Here is a 25917-nt window from a genome sequence, read left to right as displayed (position 1 = left end):
AGTGGGATGTCCCAATGACAGATGACCCAGCAAGAGAGAAGTCTAAGGTAGTCAGGAGAATCCCATAATGCTATCACCAGTAAAACACATTATGTTGAAACAGCGCTAAAAAGTGATTTCAGAGAGCCATTTCTGATAAATTTAATAAGAATAGGGCCACTTCATTTACAAATTAATGCATATCATCACCAATCTTCCATGTAAAACTACTTAAACTCTGATTTCTGAATTTAATTAGTTTAATTAATAGGAAGCTATCTGAACAAGACCAATTAAAAATAAGGAAAATCCTGACCTGATTACTTGATCCACTGGTTGCAATAAATGATCCGCCCTGTGAAAAAAAAATATATTTTATTAAAGCATTTTATTAGAATCTAAAGTACAAAACTATGTGGAGAGAAACACTATTACAAACTCTATTACTTCCTGCACTAATTAACATAACCTGTTGAATTTTTGTGAAAATATAAATTAGGATGAAACCTAATTAAGCGACTTGACACAATTCACAGGGAATGAGCATTAGGGAAACTAATTAAGAAAACTCTTACCTTCCAGAGCTCAGAGATCTGTCTGCAATACTGAATCAAACTCCAAACTCTCTGAGACAGAGGACTATTAATCTACTATTAAATCTACATAATGCTGGTACAGCAGGATTTCAGACCTCTGGGATGGGGTACCAATCCAAGATGTTAAGAAAAACAGAACAAGGTGCCACTCTGAATCAGTTAAATTTCACATAATTCTCTAATACAAACACTGCTGCAGCATATATTCTGTATATCCTACAGAATGTGAAAGTCGGACCTACTTTTGTAACAGAATTACATAATCCCTAAAATGTACCTTCTTACCAAATGCAAAATGAAACAATTATATGTATGACCATTGCAATGAAGAATGCAAGCATGTTTCTAAAATAAGAATCCAAAAATATATAGTTTGTGTTTTTCAAATTAATTTTACAAAATGTTATGTAAAGAAACACCTGCAATTCTTACCTGCTTAGTGGGGTGAAGGAACAGAAGAAACTGTATTCTCTGAGCCTAATATCACTATTTACAACTGTGCAAATTAATAACATTATAGGGAAAATGCTGTCAAATCAAAATAGCATCCTTCAGCACAAAAAAATTACTGGAACCTAACTTTCAAAATTATCTATAATTTATCAGAAATCCCCTTGATATCATGCAGTTGACACTACATTATTACCTGCATGTCAGAGTGGCTGCTATTTGAAGGAGAAGAGGCATTCTGTGAAGAAAAAAAAAGACTCATATCTGTAAGGGTAATAAAATAACATACATAGTTCTACTTGGGAAGAAATACCTAACCCTAAAGAGAATTTGTTGTTTTTTTGGGGACATTAGATCCTTCTTTTTTTGTAGGTAATACACGAGGAGCTACAAGCTTACTACTACCAGCAGTTGTTCAGAAAAAGGGACAGGAATGGTTTACCTGTACATCATAGGCTCTTCTGCTTAAAACATGTGATGTGTCCTGTAAAAAAATAATAACATTTACAATGAGGAGATGAAAATTCTCTGATCAGTGATAAATCTTTTTTCTTTCAATATTATTTTTATAAGAGCACCAGCCCCATTGTTGTGTACATTGAGTAGGAATGCATTATTATAAAACAAAAGGCTATTTGCTCATAAATTTTATAAGGCTACTACTGAGTCTGACTTGCAACTATACAGTACAGATATCTGTATCTCCTATTATGAGCATAATAAAATAGGAAACGTTATTATTCCTTACTTATTATTCTATCTTTCTTCAGCTAAAATGTTAGCTCTCCTTTGCTTGTATGGTACTCATTTAATTTTGACTTTAGCTTGTACAAACTCTGTATGTGCTTAATGAAGAACAGGAATTTGAGCTAACCCTGTGCTTCAATGCATGATTTTAATGTCTTATTTTTTTCATATATATACTTACTTTAAAGAGATTCATTCAAAGAACAAATACCCAAGTAATTTTATTTTACTTTTCCCTTATGTAGGAGGATATTGACTATTATAAGCATGATTAGGGAAAAGTTAGGTACAATTAAGACAGATTAGGTATAGTTAGGACTAAAATCCTACAAGCAGGCAAAAAGTAAAAGAAAAAAAGTGTTACTTACTCGGGCAACAACTTTCTTCTTTGCACAACCAGAACGCTGCAAAGGAGCCACAAGCCTGTTAGTACTTTATAGCTGTAGTTGTCTACATTAAATATTTTAACTAAAATCTACTACTTGTCAGAGTGATGTTTGGAAAAGGAAGATGTCCAGAGATTTTGTTCTATTAGCAGTAAGATTCTTAAAAAGTATATTCTTTGTCTGTTTTCAGTTTATCTCTTTCAACAGAAGTTCCTGCTTAGGGGAGTCTCCCTCAGCTGAACCACTGTAGTTTAGTACACAATCTGTATAAGGATCCTTTCTCTTTTTTTTTTTTAGCATTTGCCATCCTTCTTTGTGAGAGACTTTAGATGCCAACTCTTTTACAAAGCAGTCCAGCCATACAGACTGGATAGAGATAACCAAGGGAATACTAACATATTTCATGTACTAAGGAGGAAGTGAGGAGGCTCCTAAACAGGGCTTGCTGATGAAGGAATTTTTTTTCAGAACATTTTGAATTGAACCTAATGCAATGAATTCAAGAGGAAAAATAGGGAAAGCAATGAAGCAGAATATTGAATGGCTGAGAACTGAAGAGGCAAGTAGCTGATGACAGAAGATTACTCTAGATGGCAGTAAAACAAAAAGAGGCTGTGACAGATGGAAACAGCTTTTCTGTGAACAGAAGCGAGTAGAGAAAATGTAATTTATTTACACATAAATTATTTACACAACACTGTATTTGCTTGGTCACAATCTATTCATGGTAATCACTGTTTCTGCTTGTAGGACAGAAGGAAAGTCTTGACAGAGAGAGTAATAATGGGTAATAGCAGGCAGAAATGTTACTTTACAACAGCAGCATGTAAGTGACATTAAATCTGAATGAGTGAGAAAGCTTGACATGGTTACATGCCTCGTACACAGGTGATTTAATTCCCAAATTATCCAGTCAAAGTGGACATATTATGAAAAAATGTATTAGTATATATTTTTAGAAGTATTGTGCCATTTGAAGTGTGCAGCAGCCTTGAGTACAGAGAAATAATTAACTTTTGAAGGGTAGTATAAAGCAATCATATACTAAAGGTGCACAGGTCTAATATAGAAGTGTTTAGTTACTAACATTGTCATTAATCATTAGGATTTGAACACTACAGAACAAAGTACTTACCTGACTATTGGCACTGTAGGTAGTGTCATTCTGGAAAAGAACACATAATTTCCTTTTTTAAAGAATTATTTAAATAAAGCAAGCTTAAAGAAAACTAATTGTTTCTGATATTGCATACAGACATAACAAAAATCACTTATTGCTCCCATTCTCCACAGCATTGTCTAAATTAGTTTGAGATTCTACCATTGCAGAAAAACATTGTAATAACAACCTTAGATTAGCACAAATGTAACATGAAAAACAGTGGAATATCTGGCCCTTCTTCTTGCATTCATTGTATGTACTTAAAGATTTTCTTGCAGTTTTTTTTTAATTAATGTAAAATGTACCCTTAGATTTTGAGAAAAATATCTGTTTCTGCAAAGCCATTAAATTATTTTTTTCATATTTCATTTCATCCAGATAAATGCATTTAAAAGCATTAACTGTATCTGTAAACATATATATGACAATTTTCAGCAAGAGAAGAGGCAGTTGCTGAAACAGCTGTTAGTGTGGAAACAGCATTCTTTCTGGATCATTCTGCTCCAAAGACTGCATCTAGCAGAGCAATATTTTCTTATCTACATGAAAAATGTTGTGATGAAAATATATTAGAGAAAGCATACTCACATCATCACAGGCATTGGGATTACTATCATCTGAGAAATCTTGTGACTCCTAGAAGGACATCAGATACCAGTTATTTCCTCACAAAAATCACTTGCTAAGAATACACTTTTATGTTTACTTCAGAAGACAGAAGAGATGCTCATGCAAAGAAAAAGCTGAGTTAAATTAAATTAGGATTTTTATAAGAAAAAAAGGAGCCAAATCGATAGCTCAGTAGTGGCTGACAGGGAATGTTCCAATCCTCAGTAAAGAAAAAAAAAACCCAGCAAAACAAACCCAAATCACAAAGAGCACAGAAACAATTATGTTTTATTAGATCTTTTAGTTGAGGTAGGGACTATAATATTACGTAACTAGGAGAAAGAACTACTTACTTGATTATCATAATAGGTGTCTGAGGATGATCCACCCTTTAAAACAAACAAAAAACTCAATCAAAATTCGAGAAAGCTACAATATAGAAAACCTGATTTTGAGCAGAGGCTAAAGTTTATATGAAGTGATGAATAAGTAGTGAAATAAAGTATTACTTACTTGGCCACCACCATAATTTTGTGAATAGGATCCATCCTATAAAAAAAACAAATACAAGCTCTACTTCAGAAGAAACTGTGATTTGGTTCAGAGGCTGTAAAGCTGGAATAAACAATTGCCTAGAATTCCTTTGAACAAATACAATTTTCAAGATATTTGGATAAATTATCAAACATTATAAAAATTCTTACCAGGAGAAAATCAAGGTCTGCCTACCTGGTTGTCACCATAATTTTGGGAGGATGATGATCCACTCTGCTAAAAAAATCAACAACAAAATAATTAGAATTTACATCATTTACATCACCATATTGCCGATCAGATATTGATCAGTCATCATAGAAGTTAAAACCATCATAAAACTTTGGTGGGAGGCAATACTTACTTGGCTACCACCATAGTTTTGTGAGTATGAATCACCCTGGGAAAACAAAACAGCAGCAGTCATAATGAGAGAGAGCTGAATTTTATCTGAGTGAATACAACTGTCCTAGGTTGCTGAGTTCTATGGAAATTCTACGTAACTTCCAATTTTATGTAAGTGGAATTTCAGGACTGATAAGAAGTATGTTTGCAGAGAACGAGTTACAGATTGGACATGAGATGGAGAGACTCTGCAAGAGTCTATATCCCCATGTGTAAGAAAAGTGTACTGTGGATTAGAATTGTTTTAAACATTTTTACCAATGGATAATAAAGATCTGCCTACCTGACCACCCTGTGATCCACCCTGTGATCCACCCTGTAAATCAGACAAAAAGGCTTTAGACCCTCACTCTTTGGCCATGGAATATTTTTGATGAAAGCTATGATACTTGCTTAGGAAGAGTAAGAAGCAGAGGTAGACATTCAATATGGATATAATTTCTAAAGTAACGAGCACAGATTGCCAGTAATGCAATGGTAAATACTAGATGAGACATAAATCGAGGAACCTCAAACATTTAACTTTAAGTAATGTCTAGTATAGAGAGGAGCTCCATTCTGAACACTTTCTACAGAATATATTTTTTTTCTCCTATAGAAAACCTAATTTATACAAATGGAATGAATTTATACAAATTCTCCTGGCAGCATTATCATACAGCAAGCTGTGACCTGTGAGATACAGTGGCCTTGAGGAAAAGGTTTTAAATAAAACACTCAGTATGTTTCAATGCGCCCTCCTTAGAAGAGGAATGTAACTCCTTCCAGTGAAATCAGAAGAGACATTTGTAGAAGTATTAGTGTCAAAAGTGCATAATACCAACAGTGAAATACTGAATTATTTAGGTGACTGGGATATTTGCTATTCACTAAAATGAGACTGAGGCTTCATTCAGAACAGTCAGAGAAAAATGAAATTAAAAGTATGCTCTTTCAATATTCTAGAAGATTTCAGAACAAAATTTGACAATTTTCTTAAGTCTTAAAAAGAAATAGGTCCCCTAAAAAAAAAGCTATTATAAAATATATACCCATTAAATATATAATTCTATCAAGTTATAATAATAAATTACATAAAATGCATTGTATATCTTGTACCACATAATAATAATACATTGTATCAACATCTATTTTGTTTGCATATTTATAAAAATAGTATAGATTTATATTGCTAAAACACAGTACTTGTTGAAGCAATCTATCCAATTTTTCTGTTTCTTGTGACAACTCAGTAAGAATCAAAAGAAATATTGTGAATAAAAAGGAAATAATCTGCTGCCATTTTCTGCCTAATTTTTAACATCACAGGGATGACTTCTTTAAACATAGATGACATCTTTTAGGCTAGTGGTTTGTAGAGCTCCAACACTTGAACTTGCAACATATACACATGTAGATACACATCTATAGTTCACTGCACAATCTTTTTTTCAGGGACTTCAAGGGAAGTCATAAAATATTTTCTGGCTTTTGATAGGAAAAGAGAGGCTGGTGAGCTCCAGCCCTGATTTAAGTCATGCCAGTTAAGTAACTCTGAGGCAGACTTCTTTCCAAAATCTGGCCTTAATGTCCTATTTAATTAGACATTTGAAAACATAATGCTAGAAAAAGGGGCAACAAAGTCCCTGTGATACTCCTGTGTATAGGACGACAGTGAGTTCTAATCTCAAAATTTGTAAGATTACATGGATTTGTGCAATATGAATCTGAATTTGGGACTAATTGAGTTAGTGACAAAACTAATTTTGGATGCATCTTAAAATAAGAGAAGAAAGCCCATTTACCTGGTGGCAGGGATTGCTATCATAGGAGACACCCTGTCAAAAACCAACCAGACAAAAAAGTAAATGCCATTTTTCTTGCAAAGTAATTAATTTCCTTAAAATTTCCCATGCAAAAATTAGTGTAACAATTTTTAACTTTACAGAGGGTGAGTTTAATTTTACTTAACCTTTTAAGAGTGTGGCTTATGATGCTTTCAGAGGCATTTCCATTCATGCCTAACTTACATTAATCCTAATATTTCTGCTAAATACTGCTTAAAATGTCTGAATGTATGATTATCTTTCATTCTGGTTGCTTTTCTCAATACATTTATTTAAATGAAGATTTACTATTGGCCTCATCCATGATCCTTTCCCCGGGATCTCATCACTGAATACATTGTTTTTACACCATTGTAGACATAGACAAGTTGAAATGGAACCAGGATGAAAACTACTGATGTAATTATTGCTCCATTTGAGCCACTCTCTATTCCTGTTCTTTTCTACAGAAAATAAATGGAGCAACATCCAAAAATTCCCAAGCAAAGACTTTCTATATTTAATGAGTAGACAGATTAATCACTTGTTTGTTTTCCCTGCGTAACTCTGAATGGGATCAGCCACTTGATATTGGTTACAATGCCCAACAATACCAGCCTTTCTTGACCTCTGTGATAGTCAAGTTCATGCAACAATGAAAACAATAGATTTCAAAATACAAAAATTATAAAAATTATTAAAAACATGTTAGTATTGCAAAGAAAGCTGAGTATAGTTTTCAAACAGCTTGGAGAAAAAGTCTTACTTGTCCACAACCACTGCTGCCAAAATAAGCTGCAGATCCACCCTGCTGGGGAAAAGAAAAAGAACAGCTCATGATCCAAATATTCTCATTCTCTCTTCTCATTTCCAACATTTTCAAGGGCTTTAGCTGCAGGGCTGCTTCAAAGGTAGAAGACCAGCTATATCCAACTGTGAATTATTTGGTAAAATACTGAGCATGTTGAATACTAAAGTGCATCAGAAAGCTGAGAGCTGAATGCACTCCTTTCTACCGGGAAAAGTGCAGCTCAGTGAGCCTATTGTTGCCAGAGCCACATGAAGAAAACTTCACAGGACTTAATTCTAAAGAGATACTTACTATATTATTTCAAATTAGGAACCACTGGATTCTCAATACATATATGGGAACATCACATACATGCTGTATAAAGACTAATGACTGACTGATGCTTACCTGTCCATAGGAGCTGCCACCTTGAGGCTGAGAACCCTGTAAGAAAGGCATGGAGTCAGTTGTAAAAAGAGCTGTGTAGGTGTAGTTCCAGCACAGCAGAAGCAGAATCACAGAATACCAGAGAGAAAAGCCCATTTCCATTAAAGATTCCTCTCTACTATGTTACTTTTTTCCTCATGGTATTTCAGTGGCACAAACCAAATCAAGGACCACTCAGAAACACTGAGAAGGAAGAAACCACCCACGTCCCAAAGCCCATTTACAGGACAGGCTCCTACAGAAAAGCTCAACACATTTCAGCAACAAACTCTCACTTGGCCATAGGACTGGCTGCCTTGGGAACCCTTTAAATAAAGAGAAAATAATTACCACCTTGACAAGGAAGCTTCTTTACAGAGCCTGGTATCTATGGCAATAACAGCTGCTTGTGGGATTCCCTAAAAGGCTCTTCCTATGCCAGAGGACACAGAGCAGTGTGCTAACAGCTGTGTATCTGTGCAGCACATTGTCTTATTCCCAGCAGAAGCTGTGGCCCAAATTGAGGCACAGACTGCCAAGGGAAACATCACTCTCAAAAGTCTTCCAGTCATGCCAGTCATAGAAAGACCAGTGAAGAACTTTCTACAGAGCAGCCAGTTTGCTTACCTGGCCATAGGAGCTGCTGCTGCTGCTGCCACCTGAGAAACCTGATCCACCCTAAGACAAGGACACCATCTGGTTATTTCCCTTTCAGTAAGGGATCCAGCCTGCATTAGCAACAGCAAGCAACTACATCCTAAAGCCATGGAGGGCAGAGTGCAGAGCCAGGCATCTCCTGGCTCTCCTGAGGATGCTGAGTGATGATTTCACACACTGGGATTCCAGATCAATGAGTAGCACTTGCACAGATATTGAGTGTGAATTGACACTTTCAGAGTAAATGTCCTTTAAAGTTCAGATTCTGAGGGTTTGCTAAGTGCCTTTATAGTGCCAATTCTGAAGTGCTGTATTCTGACTGGTGACGGACTGATGCTTACCTGGCCATAGGAACTGCCACCTTGAGGCTGGTACCCCTGTGTGAAATTAATGATTGATTCACAGTTACTCTATTTGTGAAGTAGTTGCCTCTCTAATGTCTATTTTTTGGGGTAAGAAAACAGAATTAGAGAATGTACAGACTCTACTGCTTAACTAGACTTATTTTGATATTTCTTATTCTGGAGAAATAGCTGATCATACTGGGATTATTGAATGACAATCTTAGAGTAGTTTTATGTCTGTCTCAGACAGTACTCTGATCTTATGAGAGTTTTTCAGTAAGGGACAAAAGATTTTCTTATTATGTTTACTTTTCCTTCTTTTTTTCAGATACTGGGCTTGGATGGCTAATGCTGAATACTAGGTGAATATTGATTTCATATATTAGTATTTTCCATTGTCAACAGTTGCATAATTCCCTTCATCTGAGAGAAAATTAAGGTGAAAAATATTTTTTAAAAATTAAGACAATCTTAGAAAAAATATAGCTTCATAAAATGGAAACAAAACAATGCAATGCAAAGTAGCAGGTCAAATGAATTAACCAGGAATGACTGTATTTTTTAAAAAAATTCTCATTAATATAAAATTACTGTGGTTATAATTTGCTGTCGCAATCTGCCTTTAATATAATCTCAAAAAAGTGCAGTTATTTCATGTACATGCAGACCTCTGCCACAGCTGCCTGGCAGGATTATGAAGACAGGAATTACCAAAAAGTATTTGAAGTATGCTGTCTATTTTTGCTGTCTGACATAGAGATCCTGACAAAACTCATAGCTATCTTAGGGCTGCTTTATTGTACATAAAAAATGTGAAGGGAGGTAGACATTCATTAGTTGCAGGCTCCAAAATAAATTCTTCATTCAGCTGAGAATCTGATCCAAGGTTCTTTAATTTCTCAATGCTACTCCACTGCTGACAGCAAAGCAGGCAGCAAAGAACTGACAATAAATTTGTATTATACCATCAACTGGATAGAGAACAGCATCAAATAGACTATTTCTACCATAATTTTATAAAGTTCCACACCTGTGGAAAAGATAAGATAGCAGCAGAAATCTAGGATTCTTGTATATATCTATGAAAAACACAATGGTCATGTTCAAAAAAACCCATTGAAATGGATTCAGAGATACATTGGTTAAGAATTCAATGTGAATTGAAGAAAGAATATTTTAAAATTAGTTAACTTGTCAGGGCAATGGCAATTCACTTTCTCAAATGTTCTATTCCAACTAACATTTACCTGTCCATAGGAGCTGCCACCTTGAGGCTGAGAACCCTGTAAGAAAGGCATGGAGTCAGTTGTAAAAAGAGCTGTGTAGGTGTAGTTCCAGCACAGCAGAAGCAGAATCACAGAATACCAGAGAGAAAAGCCCATTTCCATTAAAGATTCCTCTCTACTATGTTACTTTTTTCCTCATGGTATTTCAGTGGCACAAACCAAATCAAGGACCACTCAGAAACACTGAGAAGGAAGAAACCACCCACGTCCCAAAGCCCATTTACAGGACAGGCTCCTACAGAAAAGCTCAACACATTTCAGCAACAAACTCTCACTTGGCCATAGGACTGGCTGCCTTGGGAACCCTTTAAATAAAGAGAAAATAATTACCACCTTGACAAAGGAAGCTTCTTTACAGAGCCTGGTATCTATGGCAATAACAGCTGCTTGTGGGATTCCCTAAAAGGCTCTTCCTATGCCAGAGGACACAGAGCAGCTGTGTATCTGTGCAGCACATTGTCTTATTCCCAGCAGAAGCTGTGGCCCAAATTGAGGTACAGACTGCCAAGGGAAACATCACTCTCAAAAGTCTTCCAGTCATGCCAGTCATAGAAAGACCAGTGAAGAACTTTCTACAGAGCAGCCAGTTTGCTTACCTGGCCATAGGAGCTGCTGCTGCTGCTGCCACCTGAGAAACTTGGTCCACCCTAAGACAAGGACACCATCTGGTTATTTCCCTTTCAGTAAGGGATCCAGCCTGCATTAGCAACAGCAAGCAACTACATCCTAAAGCCATGGAGGGCAGAGTGCAGAGCCAGGCATCTCCTGGCTCTCCTGAGGATGCTGAGTGATGATTTCACACACTGGGATTCCAGATCAATGAGTAGCACTTGCACAGATATTGAGTGTGAATTGACACTTTCAGAGTAAATGTCCTTTAAAGTTCAGATTCTGAGGGCTTGCTAAGTGCCTTCATAGAGCCATTTCTGACATGCTCTATTCTGACTGATGCTTACCTGGCCATAGGAACTGCCACCTTGAGGTCTGTAGCCCTGTAAGGAAGGTAAGAAGTCATTTGTAAACAAAGCTATTTTGTCTTAGTGCAGCAGCAACACAAAAGTCCATTTCCTCTTAAAGCTCCTCTGTATTATGTTATTTTTCCTTCATGGTATTTCAGTGGTACAAATGAAACTCATGGACCACTCAAAAACATCAGTAAGGTAAAAAAACAAGAGGGTCCTACAGAAAAGCTCAACACATTTCAGCAACAAAGTCTCACCTGGCCATAGATCTGGCTGCCTTGGGAACCCTTTAAATAAAGAGAAGATAATTACCACTGGGACAAGGAGCCTTTTTAAAAGAGCATAATGTTTATAGAAATGCAGCTCTGTGGGGATTTCTCAAAAAGCACAAAGGAGACAGAGCAATATGCTAACAGCCCTGCAACAGGGTGTCCTATTTCCATCAGAAGCCATGACTGCCAACCTTGTGCATATTGAATACTCTTGATGTTGAGTAGTGGCCTCCCTGTGGCCCTAATCCCTAAATCCCATAGCTACCCTTTTGAAACAGTTTTCTGGTTGCATGTAGTGCTACAAAGAATATTGATGTACTTTTGCATCCCTCCTATCCCCAGCCCCCAAGAGGAGGAAGACCTACAGAGCCTTCATACTGGAGTTCATACTATGAATATTCTCAAGTTTTAGTTTGCAATAATTTATTATGTCATTGTGTGAGTATTTTCTAGAATTCCCTCAATTTTCTTTTTTTTTACACAAGCAGCTTTATCTTCATGGCTTTAAGCAGTGCTGGAAGGCATTGCACATAGTTCCATGATTTTGATTTTTCATCATTCTTGATATGGCTCAGCAACTATCCTTTACAACTTTACAAATTCCAAAAAACTTTTGGAATTTGAGGTCTAATATACATGGGCTCTGAATCTAGCAGTACGGGGCTAGTGGTGTGGTAATGAGCATAGAATTGCTTCCTCTCAGGGCCTTGACCCTTATGCTCTGAGTGGAATACACTCATTTCATGCCAATCCATCACACATGGAAATGCATTTGTGAACATCAAAACCAAAATTATTTGAATACCAATATCAGATGGCAAAGTGTTAAAAATATTTATACATCTTGACATGGAAATGCATTTGTGAGCATCAAAACCAAAATCATTTGAATACCAATATCAGATGGCATTTTCATGAACAAAAGCCTGGAAAATAGAAATATCTGCACCTGTGAAATCCATTTTTAAATGCAGAAAATAATCTATTCATAAGTTGTGCTGGCCCTGTTTTTAGGGAAGTATATAGGAATATTTATGACACTTTTGAAGTTTACTTACCTGAATATAAGTACTGCTGCTGGTTTGCTGTTTTTGTCCACTCTACACAGGAACAAAAAAAAAGGTTATTTATTTTTAAGGAGGATTGCTTATGCACTAAGCCATTTCAAGAACCAATTCTGTCCTTCTATCTACTAGACAGTTTGAAAGCTACAAAGAATTCATTACACCTTTTCTTACTTTATGCCATCTCCATGTGCTACAAAATGCATATGAAAATCCTACACAAATGAAGTGTTAAAAGTATTTATATATGTTGATATGATTTTCTTAAGAAAATTAATTTATAATGTATAGATGTAGAATACCTTTGTGTCATATTGTGTTATTTGAAGTGAGTTAATAATTCTGCCTTTCAAATGTACCTCACAAATTGCCTTAAACCCATCTCTATTTGTATTCACATTATCAATTATTTTTTCATTAATAAGCGCAACAAGGTTTTGACAAAGGCTTTGCCAAGACAAAAATTAAAAATTAATTTTTTAGTTAAAGTTCAACATAAGGAAAAGCCACTGCAAAAAATATTTTGATTTCCAGAAAAATTGTAGATTATGAGAGGAACAAAAAGTTTTTTATATTTCCACATTGAAAACAGTTAACCTGCATAATCAAAACACTGTACATTTTAAGTCAGAAATAAAATAACAAGGAAATCTTATTCCTTTCTTTGCCAGCATTAACCACAAGTCATGGAAGAAAATAATGCTGTACATTTTGAAAGCAATGGTTTTGGAAAGACAAATTTCAGCTGGGGTAACCTGCTACTGCTCTTTCAATGAAAGTGAGAATTTGTTTTTGTAGTCTGATGGACTGGCATCTAATGGACTGACTAACAGTGGGATGGATGCTAAAATGACAAAGAACACAGAAAAATATGTCTGAATGATATTCATAACACTTTATAATAATGCTTGTAATAAGATTAGACTGCAATCAATTTTCCAAGTGCCTGGTTATCAAGAAGCAACATTACAAAAACAACAGTTCATCTTAGGCATTAAAAGTGGGATTTGAAAAATGTAATCCTGAACTGGGTATTTCTATTAAAAAATGGACTGTTTAAATGAAAATGAAACTGTGCAGGTTGCAATTTATATTTGATTTGATACTGAGTAACATGTAAGCTTTAGTTCTGGAATTCCATCCTCCTTCCTGAGCAGATCGAGATGGTGAAATTTTGCCAAGTTTGAAAGTACAATGATATTTGCATACAGAGGTTTTAAAATTTTTATGTGTAGAAAACAGCTGCAATAGTCTTTATTCAGCAACCAGCTAAGATATGCCCTTTGCTGTAGTCACGGAAATGCCCTACTCCACCACTGTAGTTTGTGGACATCTAAGATATCTCTAAGTTATCCACACTTATGTGTTCGCTAAGAGAGGAATTATTACTTAGTTTACTAAGGCAAATCTTCATTAAAAATTCAAGTGTAATTGAGAAAAAAATGTCTACCTGTACTATGATCCTTGTAGCAGAGCTTCCCAAACTCTGAAAAAAAAATCCAGAAACAAAGAAACATAATATAGCACATTTAATTGACTTGTTTAATGCAATACACTTAAACAGATAATATTAATTTGAAGTATTTTGTTTGTGAGACTAGAGGGAAAGGTTGTATGTGTGATGTACTTTGTAACAGTTCTAAACACCCAGCATTAAACTAGTTCATTCTGAGTTCTGAAGGTTTGGGGAGGCAGACTGACCCTACTAAGTAATTTTCTACTTTTACATCTTCTGTGGAGAGCAGCAGAGCACAGGTTATGTGCATGACTTTTCTGCACTAGTAGTCAGCTTGGGGTTTCCAAAGGTGGGGAAGGAAGCTGAGACATGATCAGCCCTCCAGTCTGTCTCACTGTCACCTGCATTGCACATATATCAATACACACAGATCCACTTCCTCATCCAGGCTTTTTTTTTTTGCTGAATTCTGAGGCATGGGGGACAAACGTGCAAGAGTAGCACATGCCATCCTGAGACAACTGATTTGATCCCATAAGAACTATCATGATCCTATAGGAATCAAAAGAAAAAGTATTCTTACCTGAGGGAAGGTGTGACGCTGCAAAGAAACAGAAAAATCTCTCATTATTTTGCACAAGGGCTTGCCCAAACAGAATATTGCAACAGAGAAAGGGGAAAGGGGCCCTCATATTTCAGATGCAATACATAGTGGAATGTGAAAGAATGATATAAAAAGGATGGCATAGAATAAATGCATCTTAACTTTTATTCAAGTTAGAATAACATGTTCTATTAGAAATTCAACATATATAAAATATTACATTATAAAAGTTCACTTCAAGTACCTGAAGGCTAAACTTACTTTTCGTTCCAAGTAAGTAGAGTGGAAATGTAATAATTTAAAAGTGAGAATGGGAGTAAACTTAGAGAAGAAAATTGCAATAGAAACAGAAAATCAAAATTATGTGGGAACAAGAGGCTGCATAGATGGAGAGACCTGGTGTTTGCAGCTAGTCCATTGTCTCTGCAAGTATTAACAGCAATCACAGAACTATGAGGTTTGTACCTATCTTGTAACAAACCTTCCCTGAAGATAGCTATACAATAGGGTAAATCCTGCCTGCCAAAAAATTGTCTCCAGGAATATTTCTTAAAATTAAAAATATTAATATTTGAAAGCTTTTTGGGTCAAAGATATTGTAGGGGAAATGTGTAGAGAAGAACAGCTTACCACAGGTGGGAAAGGGTTGCTGTTGGCAACGACCACTACCTATGGAGAAACCAGAGGAAGCTATTTACTTACCATAAAGATTATTTATATACTGCTAAATATGTCAGAAAAATGAAGAATACTAAAATGTGTAAATTTACAAACTCTGATAATAATGCTACGGAAGGTCCCTTTTATAAAATGGCATTTTTATAAAAAAAATTGAGGCAGATCACCAAGCAAAGAATGACTATTCAAACTATTTATACATAGTTTACACAAGAGTATAAGCAGATAAACAATTTTCTCCAAACCACATAATGACACAGGTGTAGAGGCAGAAGCAGGATTTCCTGCCCTATACCATATCTACTTGCCTGTACTGTGCGCCCTTTTTTGATCCTCAACTTTCTACCCCAAACTAGAATATAAATTTATTTTGTCTCTATTCAGTATTATGCTGTAAAATAAAAAAACCTTGATACTGAGTTAATTCAAAAAACCCCAAAATAAGCCAAATGCAATAATTGTATCTTCTGCTGTGTTAATGTTCTCTCATTAGAAGCTCTCTCAGACTCTAAGAACCAAACCAAATCATATGAATCAATCTGGATTAAAGCCTTGACAACTCTCGACTGAAATAACAGGAGTCATGCCAAGTTATAACTGTAAGAATTTTTCCCTTTGAACAGGAGTGCTTACCTTCTTACTGGAATCTGAACTGCTTGAAGGGACAGACTGTAAAAAATACAGAATTCATTTGTTGCTTAGGTAAATGTATGGCAAATTAACTACAGCACTATTCTCCACAAGAATATTATACTAACATGATACTTGTGAAGTACCAAAAGAAGTAAAATCTGAAGAAAATTAATGTATTGGCAGTTAATAAATGAATAGCTGCAATGAATCAACTAGTTTACATTGTTTTAAAAAGTCCAATTATTTTGCTAATTTTACAGAGTAAGTACTGTATAAAAGCTGCAAATATTTTATCAAATTGAAAGTTGGTTTGCAGGAAAAAAAATTTATCGGTAAGAAAAAAAAATTAAGCTCTTCTACCTTCATCCAAAACACTAACCCAAAACCAAAAAAAAACCCCAACCTTTTAATTCTTAGTAACCATCAAACAAAGCACTGACTTTTGAAAAAGTGTAGTAAAAGTAATGGGTGTCCACTTATAGAATAAATATAATTGATTTTGATGGAAAATAGAAGTAAGGATACAGCAACAAACACCAAATATGTAATTCATCTGATGAAGTTATATCCAGATATGATCATTACTAAATCATTTGAAGAGAGTTTTCCTTTCTCCCCCTCCACAAATTTAATTATTGTTTGATAAATTTGGGCATAACTACTTAGCTTTTGAATACCTTAGAAAGCTAAAAACATGTTGGAAAATACAGTTACCTGGCCATAAGTAAGACCACTGCTGGATAAGGATGCACTCTGAAATAAAAATATAAATCAGGTATTTATTTATACAATAATTTGCTAATTATTAATTTGTTTTCATGTGAAAAAGCAATAAATGAGACAGACAGTAGAAACTAATTAAAGAATTAATATGCAAAGATTGTAAAGAATCCCTAATAATATTCCAAAATATCCAAAGAAAATAATTTTACCTGATAAAAAGCATTACACAGTAAGAATTCTGACATTTTAGTAGGGAAACAAATTAATGGTTTCTACTAGGTGATATTGTGTATCACCTATGTGTACATATACACCTTAAAACATAAATTATTAGGCTTTGAACTGGCAGTGTAACATCGTTTAATTTTGGGATTTCGGTTCAGAATAATACCTCAAGCTAACAGTATTATTCTGAATATATTTAGGAAGATTTCAATAACTCTACAGAACCGAATCACATGCAATTTTCAATAAAGAGATGAGTTAAGAAGCCTAGTAGGAGACAATCAGTAAAAACATATATAACCAGCTTACATCTCTGCAGGCGTGTAGGCCATATGCACCAGCAGCACCTCCCTAAGACAAAAAATAAACCAGTTATTTCTCATCAGTATTTTCCATTTGTAGCAGAGACTCCCACATGAACAGTCATTAAATAATGCCATTGAAAGCTAGGAGTTACTATGAATATAGTTATGCTGGGGACAAAAAAGAAAATGTAAAAATAGTGCTTACAGGGCCACATCCACTCTTGCTTATTGTGTAGACTACTCCACCCTGAAATAAAACCAGAAGTCAATTATTTCCATATAAAAAACTCAAATGGGCAAGAGAGAAAAAACCCAATGCCATGCTATTTACAGCATGAAAAGCTGTGTAGCTGACAATGTGCATATGCAAGCAAGGGATAAGCAAGTAAAGAGGTTACCAGTTCACTGGCACTGCCTATATAATAATTCTAATTTAGTGTGAGACATCATCTCTATTTCATATAGGTTTCACCGGCTTTGTCACTGGTCATGAAATCTTTCAAAATATTACTGGAAAAAACCAAACTTCAAGTAGTTATACAACAAGATGAGAAACTCAACTCTTAGAAAAGAATATGTATTATATATTTTAAAAATACAAGGAAGAAAACCAGATTTTAGCATATGTATCAAAATAATTTGTATTTCTCTGTATCTGGTAATTCATTACAAGCAGTAAATATTGAAGAAATGGAATATTACCAGATAGTTCACTAATTTATATAACCACTAGTAAGTAGTAAGAAATATGTTCTTGATAATCTCAATTCAAGAAACTGGAGACTCACCCAAAAGTATCTAAGAGTTAAAGAGAAAATAGGCATATTAATGGTAGTGGAGATAGTCAACTAAAAACCAATATACATTGGTTTTATACACATACATTGCTGTGATGAATGAAGTGAAAGTGGTGACAATGCAGACATGCATACCCCAGAAGTTTCAAAAGGCTAACTAGACAGTGATAGCCCCACATGTTCAACTGCAAATATAGTCCAGTACTAAAAGCAATACAGACATTAAACTGGAGCAAGCTATTGAGTTAAAGAGAGTGGAGGTAGTTGAATTTAGCCCAGGTACAAACACACTGTTTGCTGGATAAACACCTCTGCCATCCTGGGTTAACTAGCAAAGAAGATATTTCAGCACAGTAAATCACCTCATGTTACAGAATTTTAGTCATTCAAGGTTACTGAAGGAAAACATGCAAATGCTGGAATTTGGGACTCATACCTGACTGCCTGAATAGCTGCTCTGAGAGGAACTGGAAGGTCCAACCTGAAAAGAAGCCAGACTGGTATTTAATATCTTGCTGAAAAATTATTTTAAAAAAGTGATTTTCAGAAAAGAAAGTTCTACTTGGTGGGAAAAGGAAGAGCAAAAGTAGTTTTCTATTACTTCATTCCACTGATATTAATAAAATTATTTCAGAGATCTTTCAAGACAAATAATCAACACTGTGCCAATCCAGCTGCTATAAATAACATAATTCTTCTGCTTGCATCCTTTTTATTTGACCTCACACACTTGATGTCCATCATTGAGGAGGAGATCCACACCACCACAATCATTAAAAAGCAGATGAAAGCTTTTTACTAATATGACTATGTAATCATGAGCATATTTGCTGTAAAAAAGCAAAGAAGGAAAAGAGACTTCTTCACTGAGCTGCCAGTGAAAGTTTTCAAAGGGGAAAAATCAAATAGCTATATTTTATATCTAGATCATGATTTGCAGAAGGCAAGTAAATAAGTGATCTTGAAGAGCAAGAAAACACTAAGAATAAAGAGTGAAAAAAGAAAACTTCTATTATAGAGCTACTACAGATTAGCAGAGAGAATCTGCAGAAGGAAATGGTAACAAGGCTGACAACCCTTTATACAGTTTTGGATTTTTAATCAAAAAAGATAAACAAACAAAAAGAAAATTAAATTGAGTTACAAGGGGGATAAAGACATATCTAGAAGCAGCTTTTGACTAGGCCTTGGGATCTTGGGCAGCTAGCAGCATGTCAGTGTCTTTGGAGAAGGAATATTTACCATGATGCATCGGCCTGTTGAGTAAGTCCCTCCACGCTGCAAGAGAATACAGCTTCCAGTTACTGTTTATTGATTGGTATAAAAATATCAAATTACTTTAAACAGGAAATCAACTGAATTCACATTGATGGTCTGAGTAAAGAAATCAAGTGTTTAATTGCTGACTATATATTACACATTTTAACAATCTCATCTGCAAACTGATGTTAACTAACTCAAAATAAAAATACATTCAAAACTGAATAAAAAAATGAAAGCATAAATGACATCTTGCTAGGAAAGTAATTTGAATGGTACAATAGAATCTTCATGCTACAAGCATGAAACAACTGGATCAGTAGAAGAACTCTAAAACTGAAGTAACTGGAAGTTGGGAAATTGAAGAAAAATTGTTCTTACCTTGTTACATTCTAATTCTATCATAAGCTGTGGGGAAAAAAAACAAAAGAGGAAGCGTTACCAAATTATTCACTGGGAAAAAAAAAGCAGCTTATTGTAGGAAACAGATAATACATTTGGTGAACAGAGAGATTTAAGACAGGTGTTCACTCTTGGTTACATCACAAGTTCATATAAATCACTGCTGCTGCAGTCCAATACAGTAGATTTGAGGAGACTTTCTTTACTTGAGCTGCCAATGTTTATATGTTTCATAGAAGCATAATTCTTGGCAAAAAAAATGTAACCAACTCCTTTCAAGAAGATGCTGCAGTTATAGCTCCCAGGGGCTGAGGCAGCAGTTAAGAACAGCACTGTACACAGAAGTACAGTACAGTTCTATAACCAATTCTATTTTTTTTTTTTTTTTTGCTTTAAGACATGGATTGTTTTGACAGATAGATTATTACTTTCCTCATTTCTGTAGGAGAAAAAGAGTATTAACTTTATTTTTTCATCATTTTTATAAGAGGATTAGGCAGTTAAATTAAAATTATTGAAAACATCTAATGACTTTGTCTCAGTTAATAAATAAATGACAACAAGTGTATATTTTGTATCAAGCCAAAGATACTTTAATTACTGAATTAATTTGTATCATTCAAATACACTAAAACTTACCTTCCTTTTACTTTTTCCTGTCGCATTAACTGACTCAGAATGTGTAGGTGTGAGAGTTTTGCTTTGAATTCCAACCCAAAAGTTCTCTAGATTTTGAACAACAGTTGCACTAGAAGAAACAAAATAATTTATTTTCTGTCAGTGTATTTAATTATAAAATACTAATAAACTCTTGTCCCTCTTTGCCCCCAGCCAAGAATATCCACTGTGCTCTGGTTTTAAGTGTATATGGTACAAGTTTCACAGAATACTTTTCCTTGTAGGGGCTTGTATTATCATCCAGAATAACTTTGAAGATAACTCAAACGGATGCTGGGAACAAGCAGAAGAGGGATAGACACTGTTTGAAGAAGCACTGACACCAGTGAGGAGCATTGGCTCAAATGTCCGTAAGAATTGTCCCAGACGCTCTGACAATCTGCCTCTATGATGGCGAACTGATTCTCATGGCAATAATGAGTGGAAGCAATTGTGGTTTTGTATTGTTTTGCCTGCTTTTGGTATTCCTCAAGATTTAATGAAGCAAGGGAAAGGCGGCCCTATCATAAATCTGCACTTCAAACAATACAAGCTATTGAATGTTTAGGTATTTTCCAATGTACTTCAAGCATGCATTTGTTAGAGTAGGTGGAGTTTTTACAAGGTTCACATCTGCAAGTAATGTAGCATTAGAAGTAGGCTAAATACGTCTTCTCATGTTTTCAGAAGTTAGTTCATAGGTCATAGATGTATTTTAAAATTTATATCAGAAGAATTTACATCAAATTACTATTCTACCACTGTTCAAAATGAAGAAAGATAAAAGTGAATAGGTCGGAATTTCATTTTTTCAGGGAAGGAGTTACATTCATATATTTTTGCTGTTGTAATTAAAGAATTCAAAGTGTAAAAAATGGCTACTTGAAGATCCATTAATAACATTATGCTTAATGGAATTATTTACATATATTAAGATCTTTAGGACATTAACTTTTATAACAACTATATCTTGAAATGGAAATAATTTAATGAACATAGTGTGAAGTTATGGCAAACTATGAAAAAAAATAAGTTGTACAAGAATATCTCAAACAGCAGCACAGGTCTATCTCAATATAGAAAGAAAATTTCAAGGCAAAGAAAAAAAAACCAACTATTTACATAAATTGAAGCTCTCCTCTAACGTCATGTGGAGCAATCCATGTTGTTGTAACCTTCTGTTTCACATCTGAATTGGCATTACTCACTGCTGAATTCTGCAATTAAAAAGAAGTACATATGATTATGTAAGATGTAAGAGTGATTTTTAGCTATATTATTACAGAAACTGTCTCTACTACAATAGGTAACACTGACGTCCTGCTACAAAGAGCCAGTGAATTTCTATATCAGGTTCATATCACATATAAAGGATAGATGAAGTTCTTGAGAAAACCTAATCTTTTAAACTCTACTGAAGAAATAGCTTTGCTGTATAAAAAAGATCCTTACTTCTATTATTTTAAAGAAACCCAAGCTCCAGTAAGTATTCCAAAGACCACACACATACCGTCATGTTATGACATTCCAAGCCTTTAGTGTTTGGATCTGTAATTTTAAAAGTACCAATAGGAACATCTCCATCTATTTCTCGAGCTTGTAGATTAAATCCTTTAAACCCAGCATCTCCAAGTGCTTCTAGAGTTACTGTGAAAAGAGGCATTTTGAGAAATGTAAATTTCATACACCACCAAAACTGCCTAAATGTTTACCATGCAATTTGCTTCACTCCAAGGCACAAGATTGCATTGTGCAGAATTCTGCGCAGTGCAGAAATTACTTTAAGTCCTGTACAATTCTAAAAAGAAAACCATTTAAAACACCTTTCTTAATTATCAGGGGAATGACAATAAAGGTAAAGGAAAAAATTTGGAAAGGTGCTTCTCTTTAAAGTAACATGGAATTTATGATTTACTGACAATTTCAAAAGGAATTCTGCTCTACCAAAAGAGCAGTGGCCCTGCTGTGAAGGTGCTCCATTCAGAGAGCAATTTGGGATTAGGGAAACAAAAAGGGGGTTTAAGCCACAATAGCTCCACCTCCTGCAATGTGATAAAATCTGGGATGCAGCTCTTAGAAGAGTGACTCAAAATGCATCACTCTTAAGTAGTCCCATACTGCGTCCTGAATGTCTATTTTGCTGTAGGATGACAGCATGTGAAGAACTAATCAGTAGGATCCCTTTGTATTGCAGAGGCCTGATTCAACAGCAAATAATCAAAGTTAACGAGCAACTAATTATTAGTCCAGTTTGGCTAGCTGTCCCACTCAGTTTTAATTTTGTCACAAAAAATTACAGCATAAAGTTAAGATCTATTTATTAGATAAAGAAAAAAGAAAGAAAAAATGCATTTTCAGTTATACAAGTATGTCCATACAGATATAAAACATAAAATATAATATCTCAGGTATATATGAATAAGATTGAAGTTAAAAAATAAATTATCTAGACTGAGAGGGAAATGGGGGGATTTTTATGAAGATTGGTAATTCTGGAAGTCATGGACAAAGATTTTATATCATTCAGATTGTTTACCTTGGACTTCATTTCCTGGCTCAAAGTTATCAAAAGACACAGCAATAATATATGGCGGTGCAGATGTCTGTGGTTCAACTTCATAGTTTGGCAACAGAGAATCACAATCAATTGAGGTATTTGTCTGTGGAAAACCAAGGATTCCAGGCAAAAATATCCCACAGAACAAAAAAGCAAAGCAGGAGTGTCTCCTCATCTGTGGAACAAAAAGACAATTCAGGTCATAGTAACTTCTTTAAGTAGTTGCCATATTTGGCAAATATCAGCTTTTCTCCAGAACAAGAAACAAAGTAAGCCTTGAAAGCTGCTCTTTCTTTGCACTCATGTATTTTGAAGAAAAAAAATTACAATAAAATACTTATATACACTGGCAGAAAAGTGCAGTAAGCGACACAAATATTATAATTTAAAAATACAGAATTATTAAAGGGAGTTTAAATTTTCAGGTCAGCAATCCATTAACAGCCATGTCTGCTGCATTACACCTTTGATGTAGCTAGAAAAGTCCTTAAAGCAAAGTTCCTCCTTGTTGCACTGGCAGATTTAGCTCAGTTCCTTGGCTATGCAAGAACTCAGGGAATCCTTGCTCTCTCAAACTGTAGATATAGAGCATGTGATTAGCATGCTCTTCTTTGACTGCTTTCCGTACTCTCACTTTCAAGGGACAAGAAATCTAGTTAAATGCCCTGGAGTACTCTTAAAGATTTTCAAATATTTGTTTCCCGAAGGACTTAACAAAAGATTTCTGCAAAGTCCTCTGGAACTTCTAAACATTTTAAAATATTAACTAGCTACTGCATGCTTCCTATTAGTAAAGAATGACTATAACCAGTAAAGAAACTATAACCAGTACAGAAATTCACAAAAAATAACTTAGGGACAAGATGAAAGTCCAATTTTCCAGGACTGTCCAGGAAGACAAAATGTATTTTCTTTATAGTCCACTTGCAATGATGGTAAACCGCTTCCAAGAAAGAAAGGAAACATTTCCCAAAAGTATTCTCAGGTGTTTAATATAGATTTTTCAGCCCATGTTCAAAATCTAAATATTCAACTGGCACTGAATAATAAGCACTACATACTTAAAAGGCTTTGAACAACTCACTCTTATGAACAACTCACTCTTCCAGCTACAAAATTGCTGATACAGCTGTTCAATCTCCAGAAGTCTTTAATAATGCTATTTTACATGCTGTCTGCTACAGGATTGCCTCATGTGACACAACAGACAGTAACAGAAAGAATGGAGATATTTACTTGAGATTTTTTAAAACATTTCAAACACAATGTAAGAGATATGTTCAATTTGTACCATCTGCCTGTGTATCTTAATCCATGCATAACTGTGTAAGATCATTTGGTTTTGTATGTGCTAAAGAAATAAGTAACAGAAGCATCTAGAAGTAGGGGAAAAATACACAACTCTGAACATTCATGAATTTAACTCTGAACTTTAACAACTTTTAAAAAGCCACTGAGTCAACAAATAATGAAACAGGTGACTGTGAAATGCTGAAAGCTTTCCAAGTAGGATGACGAAGGTTTACAAGGTGTCACAACTACTCAGAGCACCAACCAGGAAAGTGATAGATGCAAGTTATCACGTCTCTAAAGAAGATGAAGACTGCACCTCTCCAAAGCCTCATCAAGTGTCACTCTAATGGGATCCCGGTGAGCATCATGTTTTGGTATCAGCACGCTGGGCGCGGTTATCCGATCTCTTGTGACGATTTTGACGTGGCCCACCTCTAATTAAGTTTTAAATACAGCATGTGGGTGCTATTATATCAACAGATGCGGTAAACAGTGATTTAATATGAACCAGTCTGTGTGTTGTTGAAATCTCTGTCTGACTCATGGAGAGATGGAAAAAAAAAGTCTGTTTCTAATTAGATGTTCCATTTCAAAGCGCAAAGTCCTAGTTTAGCTAGGATTGGAAAATTGTCTGGAACTGCACTCTGCCATGAAAGAAAGCCAGTCTGAAATATTTCCTCTTTTTCTTGCTAGAAAAGAGCCAGAAATACAAGTACAGCAAGTTGAAACATGGCTGAGATGCCTTCTCTTTGCATCAGCTCTCTGATTTAATAATTCAAGAGGTATTCTAAGAGCCTCATCATGTCATCTTTTGGAACTAGCTTTTAGATGAGAAAGAGAGATATTAGCATCTTAAAAATTTCCAAGTCCAGACTTGAGGCAGAAAACTTCCATGGGCTCTGAGTTCCAATACATAATCCATGCAATCATGTTACCTTGCATTACATATTTTATATTCTCTTAGTGAAAAATGTAAAAAACCAAAAATTAAATATTTATAAAATAGAAACATAGAGAATTCTGGCAAATAAATGTTATTTGCAAACTTCTAATTGGATATAACAATGAAAAATTAACTATGTCCTCAGTTCCTTCATCTGATGGAAAAATTATATTTTTTTTTAATCACAGATTCAAACCTTTCTCCCTATGAGCCTATGTGGCCCTCACCTTTCCAACACCTGAGCTGCTACCTTAAGAATCCTATTCCATATTTATTCTAATATGTCTTCAGGCCACCAATTAAATCCCTGCTAGTTAGCTACTGCATTCAAAGTCTACTGGACTTGGGAAGAGTCACTTTGGTGGTTTGCTCCTCCAAAGCCTTGGGCAAACTTCTGAGTAGAGACAAAATCTGTTTTAAAAGCTTTTAAATATAGAGCATTTAATGAATATGATAAATACCTCTCCATAATTTGAAAAACACAGTCCTTGCAAGTCCATCCTGCCAACAGTTTAAGACTAGCTCCTGTATACCCCTTTCTATTCCCATTCTTTATGAGCATTTTTCTCCTCCTAGATGCTCCTGATGAGCCACAGACACAATTCTTTAGCCCTTGAGAATAAGCATCACCAGTTAGTGTGCACCCTGTCCACCACATCCCCAGCAACACACCTTATCGACCAAGTGCTGATGCGTGGGCATCCTCTGGTGGCTCTGTGGTCAGTGCGGAGGAGCTGCAGCCGGGCAGTGCTGGTGCCCAGGAAGATGAGACAGAGGAGGAGGAGGGCTCGGCCAATCCGTGCCGAGGCGGGAGCCAGCGCAGCCAATCAGGGCCGGCTGTGCATCCTACCTGGAAATTGGGACACCACAGGTGGGACTGTCCTGGCCAGAGCTGGCGGTGACAACACCC

General features: G+C 35.3%; 1 protein-coding gene across 1 annotated transcript in view; it reads right to left on the bottom strand.

The window, feature by feature from the left end:
- Nucleotides 1-25507, bottom strand: part of LOC115906426 (loricrin-like) — a 30026-nt gene extending 4519 nt beyond the window's left edge. Inside the window, exons 1-35 of the mRNA XM_030953585.1 lie at nucleotides 25469-25507; nucleotides 22751-22946; nucleotides 21725-21861; nucleotides 21337-21431; nucleotides 20197-20305; nucleotides 19537-19563; nucleotides 19138-19173; nucleotides 18332-18376; nucleotides 17304-17345; nucleotides 17103-17144; nucleotides 16560-16598; nucleotides 15846-15881; nucleotides 15165-15203; nucleotides 14514-14531; nucleotides 13925-13960; nucleotides 12469-12510; nucleotides 11396-11425; nucleotides 11133-11168; nucleotides 10773-10823; nucleotides 10138-10173; nucleotides 8888-8923; nucleotides 8517-8567; nucleotides 7872-7907; nucleotides 7440-7481; nucleotides 6653-6685; nucleotides 5152-5184; nucleotides 4659-4700; nucleotides 4443-4478; nucleotides 4283-4318; nucleotides 3909-3956; nucleotides 3294-3323; nucleotides 2141-2176; nucleotides 1468-1509; nucleotides 1222-1263; nucleotides 296-334 (exon numbers count right to left, since the gene is read on the bottom strand). Coding sequence (XP_030809445.1) covers nucleotides 296-334; nucleotides 1222-1263; nucleotides 1468-1509; nucleotides 2141-2176; nucleotides 3294-3323; nucleotides 3909-3956; nucleotides 4283-4318; nucleotides 4443-4478; nucleotides 4659-4700; nucleotides 5152-5184; nucleotides 6653-6685; nucleotides 7440-7481; nucleotides 7872-7907; nucleotides 8517-8567; nucleotides 8888-8923; nucleotides 10138-10173; nucleotides 10773-10823; nucleotides 11133-11168; nucleotides 11396-11425; nucleotides 12469-12510; nucleotides 13925-13960; nucleotides 14514-14531; nucleotides 15165-15203; nucleotides 15846-15881; nucleotides 16560-16598; nucleotides 17103-17144; nucleotides 17304-17345; nucleotides 18332-18376; nucleotides 19138-19173; nucleotides 19537-19563; nucleotides 20197-20305; nucleotides 21337-21431; nucleotides 21725-21861; nucleotides 22751-22946; nucleotides 25469-25507 — 1713 coding nt within the window. The remainder of the gene's footprint in view (nucleotides 1-295; nucleotides 335-1221; nucleotides 1264-1467; nucleotides 1510-2140; nucleotides 2177-3293; nucleotides 3324-3908; nucleotides 3957-4282; nucleotides 4319-4442; nucleotides 4479-4658; nucleotides 4701-5151; nucleotides 5185-6652; nucleotides 6686-7439; nucleotides 7482-7871; nucleotides 7908-8516; nucleotides 8568-8887; nucleotides 8924-10137; nucleotides 10174-10772; nucleotides 10824-11132; nucleotides 11169-11395; nucleotides 11426-12468; nucleotides 12511-13924; nucleotides 13961-14513; nucleotides 14532-15164; nucleotides 15204-15845; nucleotides 15882-16559; nucleotides 16599-17102; nucleotides 17145-17303; nucleotides 17346-18331; nucleotides 18377-19137; nucleotides 19174-19536; nucleotides 19564-20196; nucleotides 20306-21336; nucleotides 21432-21724; nucleotides 21862-22750; nucleotides 22947-25468) is intronic.
- Between the last annotated feature and the right edge of the window lie 410 nt (nucleotides 25508-25917).

Source organism: Camarhynchus parvulus, chromosome 8 (assembly GCF_901933205.1).
Source record: "Camarhynchus parvulus chromosome 8, STF_HiC, whole genome shotgun sequence".
In the NCBI taxonomy this organism is placed as follows: Eukaryota; Metazoa; Chordata; class Aves; order Passeriformes; family Thraupidae; genus Camarhynchus; species Camarhynchus parvulus.
Note: the sequence above shows the minus strand (reverse complement) of the source record. Positions and strands in the feature narration are given on the sequence as shown.